The sequence below is a fragment of the Lytechinus pictus genome, chromosome 7 (genome assembly GCF_037042905.1).
Source record: "Lytechinus pictus isolate F3 Inbred chromosome 7, Lp3.0, whole genome shotgun sequence".
NCBI lineage: Eukaryota > Metazoa > Echinodermata > Echinoidea > Temnopleuroida > Toxopneustidae > Lytechinus > Lytechinus pictus.
In genome coordinates this window covers 24,582,265-24,597,984 of record NC_087251.1, presented here as the reverse complement: position 1 = coordinate 24,597,984, position 15,720 = coordinate 24,582,265, and the positions used below count along the sequence as shown (strand labels likewise).

Below are 15,720 nucleotides of genomic sequence, written 5' to 3'. Positions count from 1 at the left end.
TGAATGGTGTTTTTGTGAATGATGATTTTATAGTAGTTTTCAAAGTTAGCACTGCTGCTATATGAAATAGCGTAATGCAGGCGAGACTGCCTGAGGCGTTCCACTTGTTAAAGGTACTTACCCTTGCCGTTGTTTCTTGTACATTTTACACTACGTTTTTAAGAAGCCATTTATTATTTATAATTGTAAGCATATATATTTTCAGTATCAATGAGTAATGCCGTCTGTCGAGACAGCTCTACATCAAATGAAAGATGTAAGGTGCAAAAGATATGTGAGTTTGTGTGGGTGTGAGGGAGAGAGAGAGAGAGAGATTAAAGATAACATAACAAAGTATTGGAAAAGAGAGACCAGAGGAAAGTAAATCAAGAGTTCCAGTATAAAGGAAGATGAAAGTGGAAGTCATCTACTATAGATTAAAAGAAAACAGATCAAAAGGAAGACAGCGCAAACCAAAATAAAAATAATAAAAAAGAACAAGAAATAAACAATAGAAGTAAGATTCCTGTAAGAACGAGATGAAAGAAAGAAAGAAGAGACGGTACTGTGCTACCTATGTATTGATTGATGGAAGCTGGTATGACATATGCATGTATTTAGTGGGTTAGGTGAGAAGATGGCATTTGTTTGAGATGAAGATGGATGTGATGATGGGTGCTCCATTGATTATGGTTTCATTACACTAAGTGCAATGACTGTAGGATGACTGCACTGTCTTCACAGGTAACTCACCAAGACTGGAGGGGAGAGAGAGAGAGATAGATAGATAGACAGAAAAAGAGATAGGTAGAGATGAGCAGACAACAGATAATCAGAGAGAGGGGGAGCGAGTGATAGAAGATGTGGACAGATACTAAAAGATAGACATAGGGAGGGAGAGAGAAGGGGATAGACAGACAGACAGAAAAAAAAGACACAAAGACAGAGACAGGTAAAAGACAAGAGGTGGACAGCCAAATGTATCTTATCTCTCTATATAAAGAGATTATAGTAATTAACTAGATATTAAACCGTATTGAGAGTAACATGATTATGATTAATGATGATAGTTACGTATTCACTGGTGATCAACACAAACTACCATACTGGGATAAGAGCCACAACTACATCTTTGTTTTCCACTAATTATTCAGGTTTAAATGTGAAATATACTTAATTGACCAATTTTTTATTCCCAGCCCTATACATGAACCATATTGTGGAATGCACATGAACCTTGGCTATTTTTGGTAATGATTATTATAATAACAGTCTCTTCTTCATGTGATTTAGTATTAATGGAGCAGATTATCTATGACTCCTTATTTTAACAAATATTGAATTATTTTTACAAAATTAAACACCATATCATTAGATTGATTCAAAATTTGATGAACAGAAGCCATAATTTAATATTTTGGAGGCTCTGTTAAAAATATGTTCTTGGCTTAATTCAAATGTTTAATCTGTTTTATCTTTTATCTTGAACAGAACTGAAGAACATGTCACTGGTACAACTCAACGAAGTCCTAGAAGAGTTGGACCAAACCGTCAAAGAATACTCCGAGGTTCTGGTCCAGCAACTGGCCCTGAGAGAGGACCTAGACTATGAGAAGGAGACCAAGAACTCTTTCATCTCGGCTCTACTCAGCGTTCAGAATAAGATCAAGGGTCGAAGTGGAACAGGAAACAATGGAACACCGAAGCAGAAAGCAAAGCAGCAACCCCTTTCCCTACTCAGCAATAAACTGAAACTCAAGAATGGCATCGAACCAGGCATGGTAAGTGGTACAGCCCCAAGAGATACCAGAATTCAAACAAGATGCTTTTCCAGCTGCACAATGATGCACAGGCCTAAGAAGTTTGCATTAACATGGAGAATATGTATTCAGAACAGTTGATTTTATTTTTGTCTCAAATATTGAAAGATTTGTAGAAAGTCACGTCTGGATCAGAGTAATGCAGTGATCCATTTTTATACTTAAAAGAAACTTGTGAGTGCTCTTTTAACTTCTTAGAAGTTCACAAATCTTTTTTTAAACATTTTTTACAACCTTACTCAATGAACTCCATCAGAGTTCAGTAACACAAAAGTTAGCAATTGATCATACGCTTAATTTTCACGATTGATTGTACAGTGTTGGCCATTTAATCAGTCATAGAAATATGTTCCACGATCATTGCTAAGTTTTGTGTTACGAGCCCCAGGTCACAAGATTTCTTCAATAAATTGAACAACTGAAAACAAATCTGAGATCCATTTCTCCTTAGGGATGATCAGTATTAACAAGTGAGACAAAACTGAATGAATATGTAAGTTTTATGACCCTATTTTTTAAAGATAATCTATTAATTGGCATATTTCCTTATTCAATATAGGTTTACATTACAAAGAACCAAATACAGCACTTTAAAAGTCATCTCAGATCTCGTTCTCCCAGTAGGTAGTCAACATCAAATAGTACGATGGAAGTGAAGGAATATCTTCTGGCAAAATATCTTCCTTAATTTATTTATTCATTTTTTCACGAGTTCATATCAAGCATTAGCCACACTGAGAGTAGGTCTGGGTTTGGTTGCTGACATCCTTAGGGGAGACATTTTATCCTTATGACCCTAATCGTAAGGTTGCACTTAAATGTCAAGCCATCAAAACATGAATATTCTCCCCATACAATATTCAATTTCTGCAGGCATGCATATGGGACATGGGTACTTTCATGTTATAGGTGATAACGAAGCAATTCCCAAATCTTGGCAATCTGTCTGTGATACAAGCCTGCTCAAGGGCCAGAATCAAGATAAAAAAATTAGCTAAGAGTGACTTAGCTGAGGACATTCTTGAGGAAAAAAAGTTTGAGTTTACAATTCCTCATCAAACAACAAAAGAATGCATGGAAAACTTATGTTGAAAACAAAAGTAAAATGTTTTTATGCTACACTCAAAAACTCACTACGTGGCCTACATTCATTTTCTCCCTTGCATATAGTTTCTCCTTTTGATCTCATGATCAAATTAATGAATACACCATATACTATATTTGAATCTTTCAATTGTGTCCTGTCTGCATCTTCCCATTGAGCTGTTTATAACTAACTTCATGAGGATTATTGTCTTTTTGAAATCGTGGTGCATCATTTTATGTATTTTGGGAATACTAGTGTCAAATCTGTGATTAAATATAAAAACTTGAAAAAGATTTGGGTGTTCTGTATTTTTCTGAACCATCAGAATATTCTAGGCTGTGGAGATCTTGTATCTCATGAACAAATAAATATCTTCCCCAATCTTTGCTTGCGAAATTTAGCTTTAGTAGATTATGATGAGGAACATCTAAAGACAAAACTTGATTTAATTTGAAGAATCGCATGTGGTGTTAATTGAATTGATTTTCTCCCCCTTCCTGAAACAGTATCTGACAACGAGAATACCATACCACAAAGATGCCCCACCAGATCTCGAAACTCTGAGGATAATTACAAAAAGTGAGTATAAACTGCAATATGGATTTCACACCCACTCAGTCATGAAGGTACAGGAAGTCGGCTCATCCACTGAGGAGTTGTGGGCAAAATGTAGATCAAGTCATCACAATTCCGTGAACCGTCCAAATAGGATATCAGTAGATAGAAACATAGTTGAGATAAACATGATTTAGGCTATTTTTTAAGGGTGAAAATACTTGTTTGAGTGATGCCATGACAAGCCTGTACAATTTTGGGGGTTAGGGTTGACTATGTTAAAACAATTTATAGTTGACATTAAAGGAGAATGAAACCTTTGGATCAAGATAGCTTGTTGGAAAGCAGAAAAATCAAAGAAACAGATCAACGAAAGTTTGAGAAAAGTCAGACAAATAATGAGAAAGTTATGAGCATTTGAATATTGCGATCACTAATGCTATGGAGATCCTCACATTGGCAATGCAACAAATATGTGTGATTTCACTTGTGAACAACTCTCCCCATTACTTTAGTATATATTTCACTTAAACTGCCTCTTTTATCACATCTATCCGTAGATAATGTGTTCTTTCTATAGGAGGGCATGTAATACAGATTTTAAAAGAATACATCATGGATAAAGAGTTTGTATCACCATTAGAAAAAGCAAAAAGATACATTTTGGGGGTATTTTATAGTCCATCAAAGGGAAAGTTGTTCACATGTGACATCACACATCCTTGTCGCATTGCCAATGGGAGGATCTCCATAGCATTAGTGATTGCAATATTCAAATGCTCATAACTTTCTCATTATTTGTCCGATTTTTCTCAAACTTTCTTTGTTCTTATTCTTTGATTTTTCTGTTTCGACAGAAGCCCACTTGTTCCGAAGGTTTCATTCTCCTTTAAAGGTTATTAGAAAAAATAATTTTCCTTTTGGAAACCCCTTGCATGATAGTCCAATATCTAAGGAATAAAGTGAGATTATTAAAGGCTGATTTTGTGAGATTATAGACATTTAACAGTCTGGTTCAAATGTTTTTTTTTTTTATATCGTCAAAAATCTTATTTTGGCCTCCTGGGACACTTCATGAAAACAATGATGACGTGATTGACATCCTAACATAGTTGTAGTACTTTCACTATTTTCTGAGAGAAGATAGTACATTATGCCTGTCTATATTTTCAGCGATGAATTTCACTCTTCCTAAGCAGCATTATCCTTCACTATAACATTCCTGATTTCTCCCATTGATTATCCAAAGCAGCTAGAAAATGCCAATGGTTTATTCATATTTTTAGTTTGATTGAAAATAATTCATTGAGGGATAAGTCATTTGTAGTTTCTATCAATATTACATAAACATGTGTATTATACTGTAAAATGGGGGAAAATTACATATTATTTCAAGCTGTATATGTATTTTAGGGATGGAAACGCCATCATCATGACATTGGTTTGTTAAGCGTATGCAGTATAAAGTAATATGGCTTCCATAAACCTCATTTTAACCAATTTACAAGGAATTTTGTCTGTTGATAAGGTAATAGGGATTCCTGCATTAAGGCTTGTGTTTACACATTCTTCATAAGGAATATATTGCTAAAATGAAGCAAGCTCATTTGAACCAGGTGATATTTAGGACAACGGTTAGGTTCACATGAAAACATCAGCAAGTATTCTGAAATCTGGTTTAACTTCAACAATGATTTAAACTCTGGTTTATGTCATATCATTTGGTTTTAAAGATACAATGTAAACTGTCTTTGAAAATAAAGTGTAATCTTCTACTTGATTAGATATAAAGTACAAATAAAAAAGGTGAGGAGAACAAAGTTTAAGAGTTTGGGTTACCCATTTAACCAGAGATTTAAACCAAGGTAACCTGGGGGTTTAGAGTCGCACTTAAATGCTGATGCGTATATGATATAGGTTTGATATGATAGGCAATGCGCAATCTTATTTCTTGATGCACAGTATTGCGCGTCCTTTTGTCATGATCTGTCCAATGCAGTCATGCCTTATGTACCGCACGTAACTAGGCATGTGAGTGCAACTCTTAGTCATACTTAAATCTTTGTGAAACACCCTCCTGGAGTTTGAAATACAGGCCATTGTTTTTAGCTTGTGGTTTAAAGCATCAGGTTTCCATAAAGCTTTAGAACTAGGACAGAGGACTTTGGGAAATTTTTATCAGCCACTACCAAACCCTCTGGAATATCGATCATTCTATTTGCTACCCACAATTACAGTGTGGTAGTTACCAATTTGTGTTATTATTTGAGGTTGATACAGTCTCTATCCCAAACCTCATGGTAGATAAAATGTTGATTTTGGGGACAATGATGAACAAGAGAGAAAGATTAATTTGTAAATTGTGCAACCAAGGGTAGTTGTAACTAAAGGAAGAAAGAGTATATTGGATTATACGTAAACTATCTGAGCCCCTGCCTCCTTTTCATATTTGGATTATCATCTATACCAAAATGGATAACAATGCAATTCAATTAGATGGTAAGGACATTGAAGATATAGATGAATTCACCTTTTCTTGGTGCAATTATTAGTGTAGAAGGTGGCGGAGAAGATGACATGAAGAGCAGAATGAATAAAGCCAGAATTGTTTTTGTAAAACTGAATAAGGTGTGGAGGTCTAAGAAGTATGGAAGGAAAACCAAAGTCAACTTGTTCAAAACATTAGTCAGACCTGTACGTCTCTATGGTTTTGAAACATGGGAGATCAACAAAAGTGATGAAGAGAAGCTAGATTCATTTCAATATTAATGCTTAAAAAGAGCACTTCAAATATTCTGGACAAACATTATTGGCATGGATGAGCTCAATAATCTCACTCAACTTAACAAAACGAGTCAGGAAGTAAAAAAACACGTTGGAATTGGATAGGTCATGTCCTCAGAAAGCAAGATAACCATCATTGTTACACTGCTCTAACATGGAAACGAAGGAAAACAAAAAAGGGGTAGACCGAAAAACAACATGGAGGAGAACTGTAGGAAGGAGAGAAATACCTACGGATGGAAGAGTTGGAATGAGGCCAGGGGTTGTGCTAGAGACCAACAAAAATGGAAAGAAAGCGTGGAGGCCTTATGTACCACAGGGCACGAATGACGATAGTAGTAGTAGTAGTAGTAGTAAAACAAAGTTGAAATGGACTTTATTTTATTTTACTCTTGTTAATACCTGAAATATGAGAATCTCAGAACCTTCAAATTGTAAATTCCTGAGAAAGTTGGGGGATTAGATTTATTAGAATGTATTAGATTAATGCGAATGTTATTTTGGTAGTATTGAGAACAGATGATTGATACTACCCGAAGATAATGACAGATTTTCACTAGAGCAATCAAGGCATTACCTAAATAAGATCATCCTAATCGAATAACATGTGACCGGGTATTGATTTTACATTAAGGGTAATTTGTCTTATACTAGTGATGAGTGGTCATTATTATGACTGGTCATGGTTTTGTGGTGAGGAAGATTTAATCAAATATCAAGGTTCTATATATATATATATATATATATATAACAAATAATGCTCATTCTTTTGCACTAGAATAATATTCCCATACTCTGTAAGTACATAGATGATTACAGGCACTTGATCAATTGCTTTAAAATATATGCAGCCAATTCCTATGATGTTCGTAATTTCAGTCGTTTTATAGGTAAAAGTCTTTTGCTTTTTTGAATATCTACCCTGTCACAACGAGGCAATCTTTGAAACAAAATAAGAATGGCACATCAACAAAATTTCATCTTTGCTTTGTCCCAGTTTTGTACTGTCTGAGCCTCAGTCCACAGCCTTTTAAATCAATCATCAAATTTGAAGGAATGATATTTGAGGATTGCTGGCAGACATTATTGATTTGTGTTGTCTCCTGCTATGGTGTGCTGAAACTAGCAAACAGAAAATGTCACTTTGCATTCTCCACGGCTCTTGTTATATAATATCATCGTAAATATTTAAGAGAAAAAAAAATCAGAAGTGTCTGGATGCTTGCATGATGATCTGTTTCACCCCCTCAAGACAAAATTTGATATCGATTGGTTCAAAGCTAGCCGGTGATTGGTGCTTATTATTTTCTTTCTCCTCTTTTATTTTTCCTCTTGATCTTTTCTCCTGTTTACTGTTTGATAAGAAATTTTCAGCTTTAAATCCAGTACTTTAATGTTTTAATGTTAATATTTTATTTTGTTAACTTTTAAAAAAAATCAAAGAGAAATTATGAGAACAGTACAAAACCCTAAAGAAGCAGGACTGTGTTGGTATTGAGTGTTCCATAAGAATCTCTTCAAGTTGTCTGAAAAATATTTAGTGTTTAGACGATGTTTAAGCAAATTAAATTTTTAAAATTTTAATGTAGAATCCTTACAATTACTAATTTCACAGTTCTGAAATTTCATTGCAGGTCAAGTTGATTTGTAATTGTAGTTCTTCTCAACATAAAAAAAAAACATGATCTCATGACAAAAAATGTTCAGAAAAGGCAATTAAAAACAGGAATTACCTTTTTTAATTTTTCATTGTTTTTATATTTTCAGGGGGATGGGGAATCAGAGAGTTCTGATATTCATGCTACGTATGTGTAATTTGAATTTTATCGAATATATTGTTTGAAATTCTTCAATTCTATTATGTATCTTTTTAATCTTTTTCTATTCAGTATTGAAAGCAATTGATGAGGACAGCAAAGAAGTGCCTGACTTGCTGACAAACTACATCTTAAAAGGTAGGAATGATCTCATTATTTTATCATTTTATTATCAATCCCTTTGTCAAGGATAGGATCTAAAATGTATCTGAGCGATTGCTAGTCATCTGGACGCTATAACACAAAGATTAGCAATTAATCGCCAAATGAAATGACCAATCAAGATCCTTGTTGCATGTGCATGTTGCTAAGTAGACTGACTATGAACCAATCAGAATTGTTAGCGATCAATCGCTAACCTTGGTGTTACGGGACCCTGGTCATGCACAGACAACATGATTATTCTACAAATGTAGACTGTAAAATTAGAAATTTTATTTTAATTTAAAAAAAAAATATATTCACAGTTGGTCACTGAGTTTTAAACGTTGAGAACCTGTTGCAAAGAAGTTGACTATTCCTATACCATCATGCTGTGCTTTAGCAGATAAATATTTGATAGGAGTTATACTGAATTCTGTAGAAGTGTCATGCAGCTATTAAAGGTTATGCCATATGTTCTGTCACTGATAGCTTGTAAAAAAAAAAATTATGTATGTTGATTTCATTAACCTGTTACAGAATAACCTTTTTGTTGATGAGCGAACTGTACCAACCTTAGCTTTGTTTATTTTGACATAATTTCCTATCTTTTCAACTTGAATCATCTCTTGTTTCTTATGCAGTACTGTTTCCAGCTGGAGCAGACCCAAGCCAGGCATCATCACTCTATGTTGCTCAAAGATAAAGAGACAGGTAACCACAATGAGACAACAACAGTGAAACTAATACTTGCTGCAACCCTTTAAGAGTATGTCATCGACATCTACATTCTATGAAGCTCCAACAAATGAGAGAGAGAGAGTGAAAAAAAAAGGAAGTTGAATGTTTTCAAATTTTTTGTATATAATAACTTCCACCCATCATGGGCCAAAAGTTTAATGTAGGTGCATTTTTTTTCTATTGTTCAAAGAGTGATGCTACTTGAAGCATGTTTCTAATGAATGCAGGAGATTTATTTGATGGATGTCCTTGTTTTTGTTGAATATGTGTAAATCACTGGAATGCTTATTCCCAGGGAAGATAATCACAAGAAATGTACGTAGTACAAAGGGAACAGGTATTAGGTCTTTTTTAAGAATAATGAAAATTTGATATAGTCCATAAAATTGCAGATTTGCTCAGTACAATCCATCATAAAATATATATATTTCATATACTTTATCTATTAGTGGGGAGAGGATGGGGCGATTGGATGTGTCTCTACTTCACCAAATGTGATGAAGAATTGATTGTTTTGAATAACTCAGAAAAACTACAAGTAGTTAATCATCTCAAATATACTTACATTCATACATTAATTGACATTGAAATGAAATATGACAATCTTTATAAAATATAACATGTTTGGAGTTGCAGTATAGTGAGATTGAGCATTCCAGTGAATTAGACATATTTATCCCGTGGTTGGACTGCAAACTCCACATTTTTCTAGAATGGATGGAGTTGAATTTGATATGCTTTCATTCCAATTTCCTTTGTTGAAAACGTCTCCTCCCACCACCCTGTTGTAATGGCTCAGTGCAGATTCCTGTATATAGACAATCAGTCAGACATTAGCTAGTAGACAATAGCTAGACAGAGAGAGAGAGAGATTAGATGTTTGAAGTATACTAGCTTGTATATGGTTGGAAGTGGGTGTATGGTATTGGAAAAAAAGAATAAATGGAATCATGAAAAGAAAAAATATGAATAAAAATAACATATTCAGCACTTTCTGCCTCCTGCTGGCTATTACATACATTTGTCATCATTATCATTAGAGAATTATGAGATCAGAAAACTAGACTTGAATCTTATGCAACCACTTGTATTCAATTGACTTTTCTTTGAACTCTTGTTTAACTTAACCTAAGGTGTAAACTAAGGTGTAAACCTGTGTGTGAATTATGGGTAGCCATTTGTGGTTCAAACAAGTGTTCAACTTATCAACATATCTTGCACCCAAACTGAACAATTCTTGGAGAATGAAAACTCAGATATATGTATCCATCATTATATAATAAGAAAAGAGTCTAGTAAAAATAGGCCTACAGCAAATAAACAAATTATTGACATTTTGGCTACCCATAATTTAATCAGACACTCAGGCTATGGTTTAGCCTTAAACCAGAATTCAGAACACATACCACTGGCTCCCGTTCTCCCGTTCTTTCTTTGATAGTTAAAATTGAGAAATCATTATTCATATTTCTTGTAATGAATGTCACGTTGGAAATGAAAAGGATATTGAAAATTTGATGTGGTGATTAGTTATGGCAGTGATGATTGCTTCATATACAAGCATATGTAGATTAAAATGGATTTAAACTCAAAAGTTAGATTCTAACGTGCAGAGTGTAGATTACAAAGGGTAGATTACAAAGTGTATCTAAGTATAGGAAGTGGTAACTATAGTATAGAAGTATCCTTTTTATTATCATCAAACTAATTGAATATGTAGCTGTATATAAAACTTTGAAATGTATCTATATCTAAAGAGCTCTTTCAAGTCTGAAGAATTCTTTAAAAGTATTTATTGTTAGATATTAAGAGCCATACTATTTTGTGCTGGTTGTGTGTACCCAGAATTATATTCTGCATTGTTTGTTGTGATGGAAAACCAAAGCCAACAGATATTATACGTGGAGGCTGGGGAAAATTAAGCCTCCCCCCTACATCAAATTCAGCACTATAGGTTGCAAAAAAACCCATGAATTACTATAGTGTTCAATACAATTACAAAGGACAATCTGGGAGGAAAGAAGCAAGAAAAATAGCCTCTGTAGAGGAATTTAAGTTTTTCCCTGTAATTCAGTATGTGACTGATTATCCTTATTGGGGAAACACAGGGCTTGAAATAGAGGTGTTTTTTAGTTAAGAAGGAAAGTTGTGTTCATCTCACAAACAACTGAGAAAAGATAACAACACATTAAAAAAGAAAAAATTAATTCTGGCATATCTCAGATATTATTGTAAGATTGGAATTAGTAAGAATGTTACTAGAATGTTTGCTGAATGCTAATAGATTTACTTTAATTGCTTTTGTGTATTATCATTATTTCATTTGCTATGCATTAGGCCATCTGTTTTGCTGATGTGTTTAGTTCCACCTTTTTATGAAATATTTTGTACGATTGTGTGTGCTTATTTTTGTCAATATTATTTTTCTACCAGTGTCCACACTTCTGTGGATAACGTTCTAAATAACTCACCTGTATGATTCATCTTGCAATTCCTTTGGTGCCAATATGATTTTTCATTGTAATAATTTTTTTTTTAATTGTATGAAGGTTTGTGTACTGGAATAAGAAGCATTGCATCTCATTGAATTGAAGATATATTTGAATTATAGAAAGCTGTAGAATGCACAGCTTGGCAAGAGAATATGTGAAGAAAAGTACATGGGAAAGTACATATTGCCTGCAAGGAAAATCAAGTCATGTAATCTCCATATTGAGAAAGACATTCAAGTTATTTCAGGGTTGGTGTTAGAAGCACAATTCAGATTACCTTGCCATGCTATCAAGCCTAATGTGAACCTGCAAAAATCCAATTTACATCGTGGATAGCTCAACACTTAGTGAGATTCATCATGGTTTCAGGCTCATTTAAAGGTTCATGCCTACCTGATGTAAAAATTGGTCCAACACCAACATATCTACACCAAACTTGAAATCACTCAAAGCCTTTCTAAATTCTACATAAAAAAAAACAATGGAGAATTTGGGAAAGCTGCCATGACTTCCTCAAAGCCTTGGACAAAATTTATCAAGGTACAGTACCTTACTATAATTCAGTAAGATTGCATTTATTCTCTTTGTACCAATTTTGTTTACATGCTGCCCGAAAATTTTAATGATAATCTTTCAGTTTGAATATATTCTTCAACAATGTGTTCAATTCCTTGTGGTATTGTTCCTTAATAGACTTGCCTTAAATAGATAGGCATTGCCAGAGAAAAGGATCAACAGCATTAAACCGATGGTAGACATGTATTATTGAAAAGATAGCTATGGTTTTCCTACGAATAAAAATATGTGCAATTTTCTATGTAAATAAGATTTCTAAAAATTGATTGATTTCTATGTTGTTGTTTTTTTGCCAATTATTGTACAAATATAAATTCAATCAGTGTGGTTACATTTCAACTCTATTTATGTACATTGTCAGGTGTTTTTCATCAATAATTTGTCCCTCTTCGAAAGTTTTTCAATAAGTGATCATATTTGTCAAAGAGAACAAATATAGGAAGTGACGGTACATGGTTAATATGGCTTTGGGTGAATGAGAAGATTCTTGAAAAGGATTTAAGATGTTAATTCATGTACATTCGTCCCTCTTTGCATGTACGTGTGTGTGTGTGTTTATACTGCTCCTGTAATACAGCAAGCATCAATCTCTTTTCCCCACTTGAAACCAAGTTGTCCCTGTACAATGCTTTTTGGAATGACAAAATTCAGCAGCCAACAGTAGAAATATTCAGACACTCAAAATTTCAATTCATTGTGTGTCTAGTGTTTAAATTGTGTTTATCTGGACTTAATTAACATTCAATAACAGTAAAAATAAAAGGGGCCTATATATTCCGTTGATACAGTAAGAAAAGATCCATTCCTAATGTTAGAAAATCTCAATCATTGGACTGGTGAGAATGATTTAAGTGACACTGCCACATAACTCATGTGATGAAATAATTAGAGGGAATAATGGAAAAAAGTAACTGATTACGCAGAAGTATTCCAGTGGGAAATAAGTATAAAACTACCTGACAACTTTAATGAATACCCTCGTCATTGCCATGTGCGTGATATGGTAATATGAAGCATTTATTGTTGCTTTATGAATTATGTACTTTAAATTGTGCCAATACTTTCAATTTTCTAAATATCCGTATTTAATGTCTTCATTACTAGTACTTATTCTACATTTTAAGATAGTTAAGAATGTGATGTGTGTGGCAAATCTGCTTTGCACCAATGAAGAGATAGTGTCTGTACTTAACTTATGAATTAACATATGAATTAATGTAATATGAATAACCTGCATGTCTTTAAATTACTAGTAACCCAATCAATTAAAAACGTTTTCCTTGACATCAATTGGTTACAATCATAGCCATGATATTATTTACTCTTCTAAGTTTATTAATAATGACAACAAAGCGAGCAGTAATTACGATTGTTTTCTCAGTAAATACAAATCAATAAATAAAAAACAAACCTTGCAGAATTTTAGTACCAAGAAAAAAAGTCTTGATTGGTTTTAATTCAAGCTAGAATCATGTTCACTTCATGTCTGTTTAGTAGCAATCCCAACATTATCGAGGAATATGGATTTTTTTAATCCAAGGCAGCTTGAAGAGTCACCCTATGATATCAGAATCATATCACTCCCTTCCAATATAGCTGGTGTAAAAATGACTTCTAAACAACAACAAGAAAGCAATCCCTGCATTTTCTGATCGAAGCTATTGCAAAACTTTTATGCTATAAATGTGGTAAAAGCATGAAATATAACATTGTTGCAAAATATATTCATCTCTAACAACTCAAAGTACAACTCAAAGACTTAAAGATAATAGCAGATAAGTCAATACTCAATATGTATAGGTATTTATTATTGAAGGGCATTATTCATTTGCACAACTAGTAGCTATGATTAAAACAGGCTGCAACACCCGCTTTATGTCAGTCGCTGTATGTATCAGTGGCTTTCTGGTGCTGTTGTTTTGAAGATTATCTTGCAATGGTGTTCAGGAAGGCTTCACTAAACAGATCACCACCGCATGATTTACGATACAACTGGTTTGTGAAAGGTCCCTGGGTGGACTGCAATTGGGTGAGAAATATACTGCTTTGCCATGAATGAAGGTTGCAGACTAGTCAAAGATGGGCAAGATCGAACACATTGAATTTGAACAACTGGGTTACGGAAGATTTTGAGCTTAATCTAACTTTACCCAGTCACACAGCTGTATTGGCATGATGTCATAGCTGCACAAGTTGGTGACAGTCTGATGGTATGATAGTCTCGAGGCATGTGACTGCTCCAAAATCTCACTCATTTGCAGAACAGCTTGATCTTTAGGAGCAGGGAAATCAAAAACACAACTTGACAAGACAAAGGTTTAAAATCAATTTTTCTGTGAAATGACCAATCAAGTTCATTGCTTCATTGGCATTTTTGTTCATTCAATAGCTTAGAACAAATCAGATTTGTCCTTTCATATTGCTATACACCATAAACCTTTGTATTAGGGGTCCTAGATATAACCATTCATAATAAACACAATAGTAAGTACTGAATGAAAAATCGCTAGGCCATTGGTGTCAACTCAGTGTGCTAAATTGTTTTTCTATTTAAACCATCTCAGTAGTTAAATGATTTTTTTTTATACACTATTGATCGTCTTGTAATTTCATGTCATGTCCAGTACATAACCAGGGTTTGTTTGATTCTACGTAAATCAAAATTTAAACTCCTGAGGTATCTTAATTGAATAGAACTGTACAGAGTATGATACTACTAAGTATTTGTGAACTATACAACAACCAATATTTAACAATGAAATTGTGAATTTTGTACATCTTGCCATTGATCTGTTCTCAGTTATTGCTTTTGGATTGAAACTGCATATAAATAGCTGTCATTTATGAAGAAATGCACATTTGCAATGACGATGACAGGCATTTGTACTGTACTGACATGCATTTTACTCATGAAATTAAAAAAAAGGGAATATGTTGTGTGTACGTTTCATAGACGGTGTAGCTAGCTATCCAAGTGTATCGAAACAGTAAGAAAACATGAGCAGAAAAACGGGATAAATCAACAGAATTTGCAAGTTTCAGTCTGATTGTGTAGTCAGTTTAGTGAAGTGAGTTATGAATAACATTATGGCTAAACATCTGTATTGTTGAAACAAGTTTAAATCATTAAAAGTCCTATCCAGAAAAAAGTTTATTACCGTCTTTTTCTTGTTCCTCTTTATTAGTATGTATTATGTGATTGTGACTTAAAAAGAATGTGAAGAAGGCTCAGGGACTCTTGTTTTGATAGTGAAAATTGAGGGAAGGAGTAGGGATGCAGAATGATACTTTTATATTAACAATCTGGAGACATTTTAGAAGAGAGAGGAATGAAAGATTTGGGAGTAATGATCATAGACCAGACTAAGAGCTGAGCATTGTTGAACAAAATGAAGGCCAAGAACGGTGTTAAAGGAGAATGAAACTCTTGGGGCAAGTTAGCTTTTGTGAAAGCAGAAAAATCAAAGAATAAGATCAACAAAACTTTGAGTAAAATAGGACTAGCAATAAAAGAGTTATGAGCATTTGAATGTCGAGATCACTAATGCTATGGAGATCCTCCCATTGGCAATGCGACCAAGATCTGTGATGTCACACACGTACAACTCTCCCATTCGGACACTGAAAATATACCCCAAAACATCTCTTTTTGCTCATTCTAATCATATGACAAACGATTCATCAATGATATAATGTTGTGAAACCTCTGTTCTTGTCATCTCATAAAG

At 33.9% G+C, this 15,720-nt stretch overlaps 1 protein-coding gene across 1 annotated transcript; it reads left to right on the top strand.

Annotated features, from left to right (window-relative positions):
- Positions 1 to 1,468: 1,468 nt before the first annotated feature.
- LOC129264702 (fasciculation and elongation protein zeta-2-like) lies at positions 1,469 to 15,146 on the top strand. Its single transcript, XM_054902623.2, has 4 exons — positions 1,469 to 1,760; positions 3,393 to 3,465; positions 8,115 to 8,180; positions 8,828 to 15,146. The coding sequence occupies exons 1-4, from the start codon at positions 1,482 to 1,484 to the stop codon at positions 8,887 to 8,889; spliced, it is 480 nt and encodes a 159-aa protein (XP_054758598.1). The 5' UTR covers positions 1,469 to 1,481; the 3' UTR covers positions 8,890 to 15,146.
- The last annotated feature ends 574 nt before the right edge of the window (positions 15,147 to 15,720 follow it).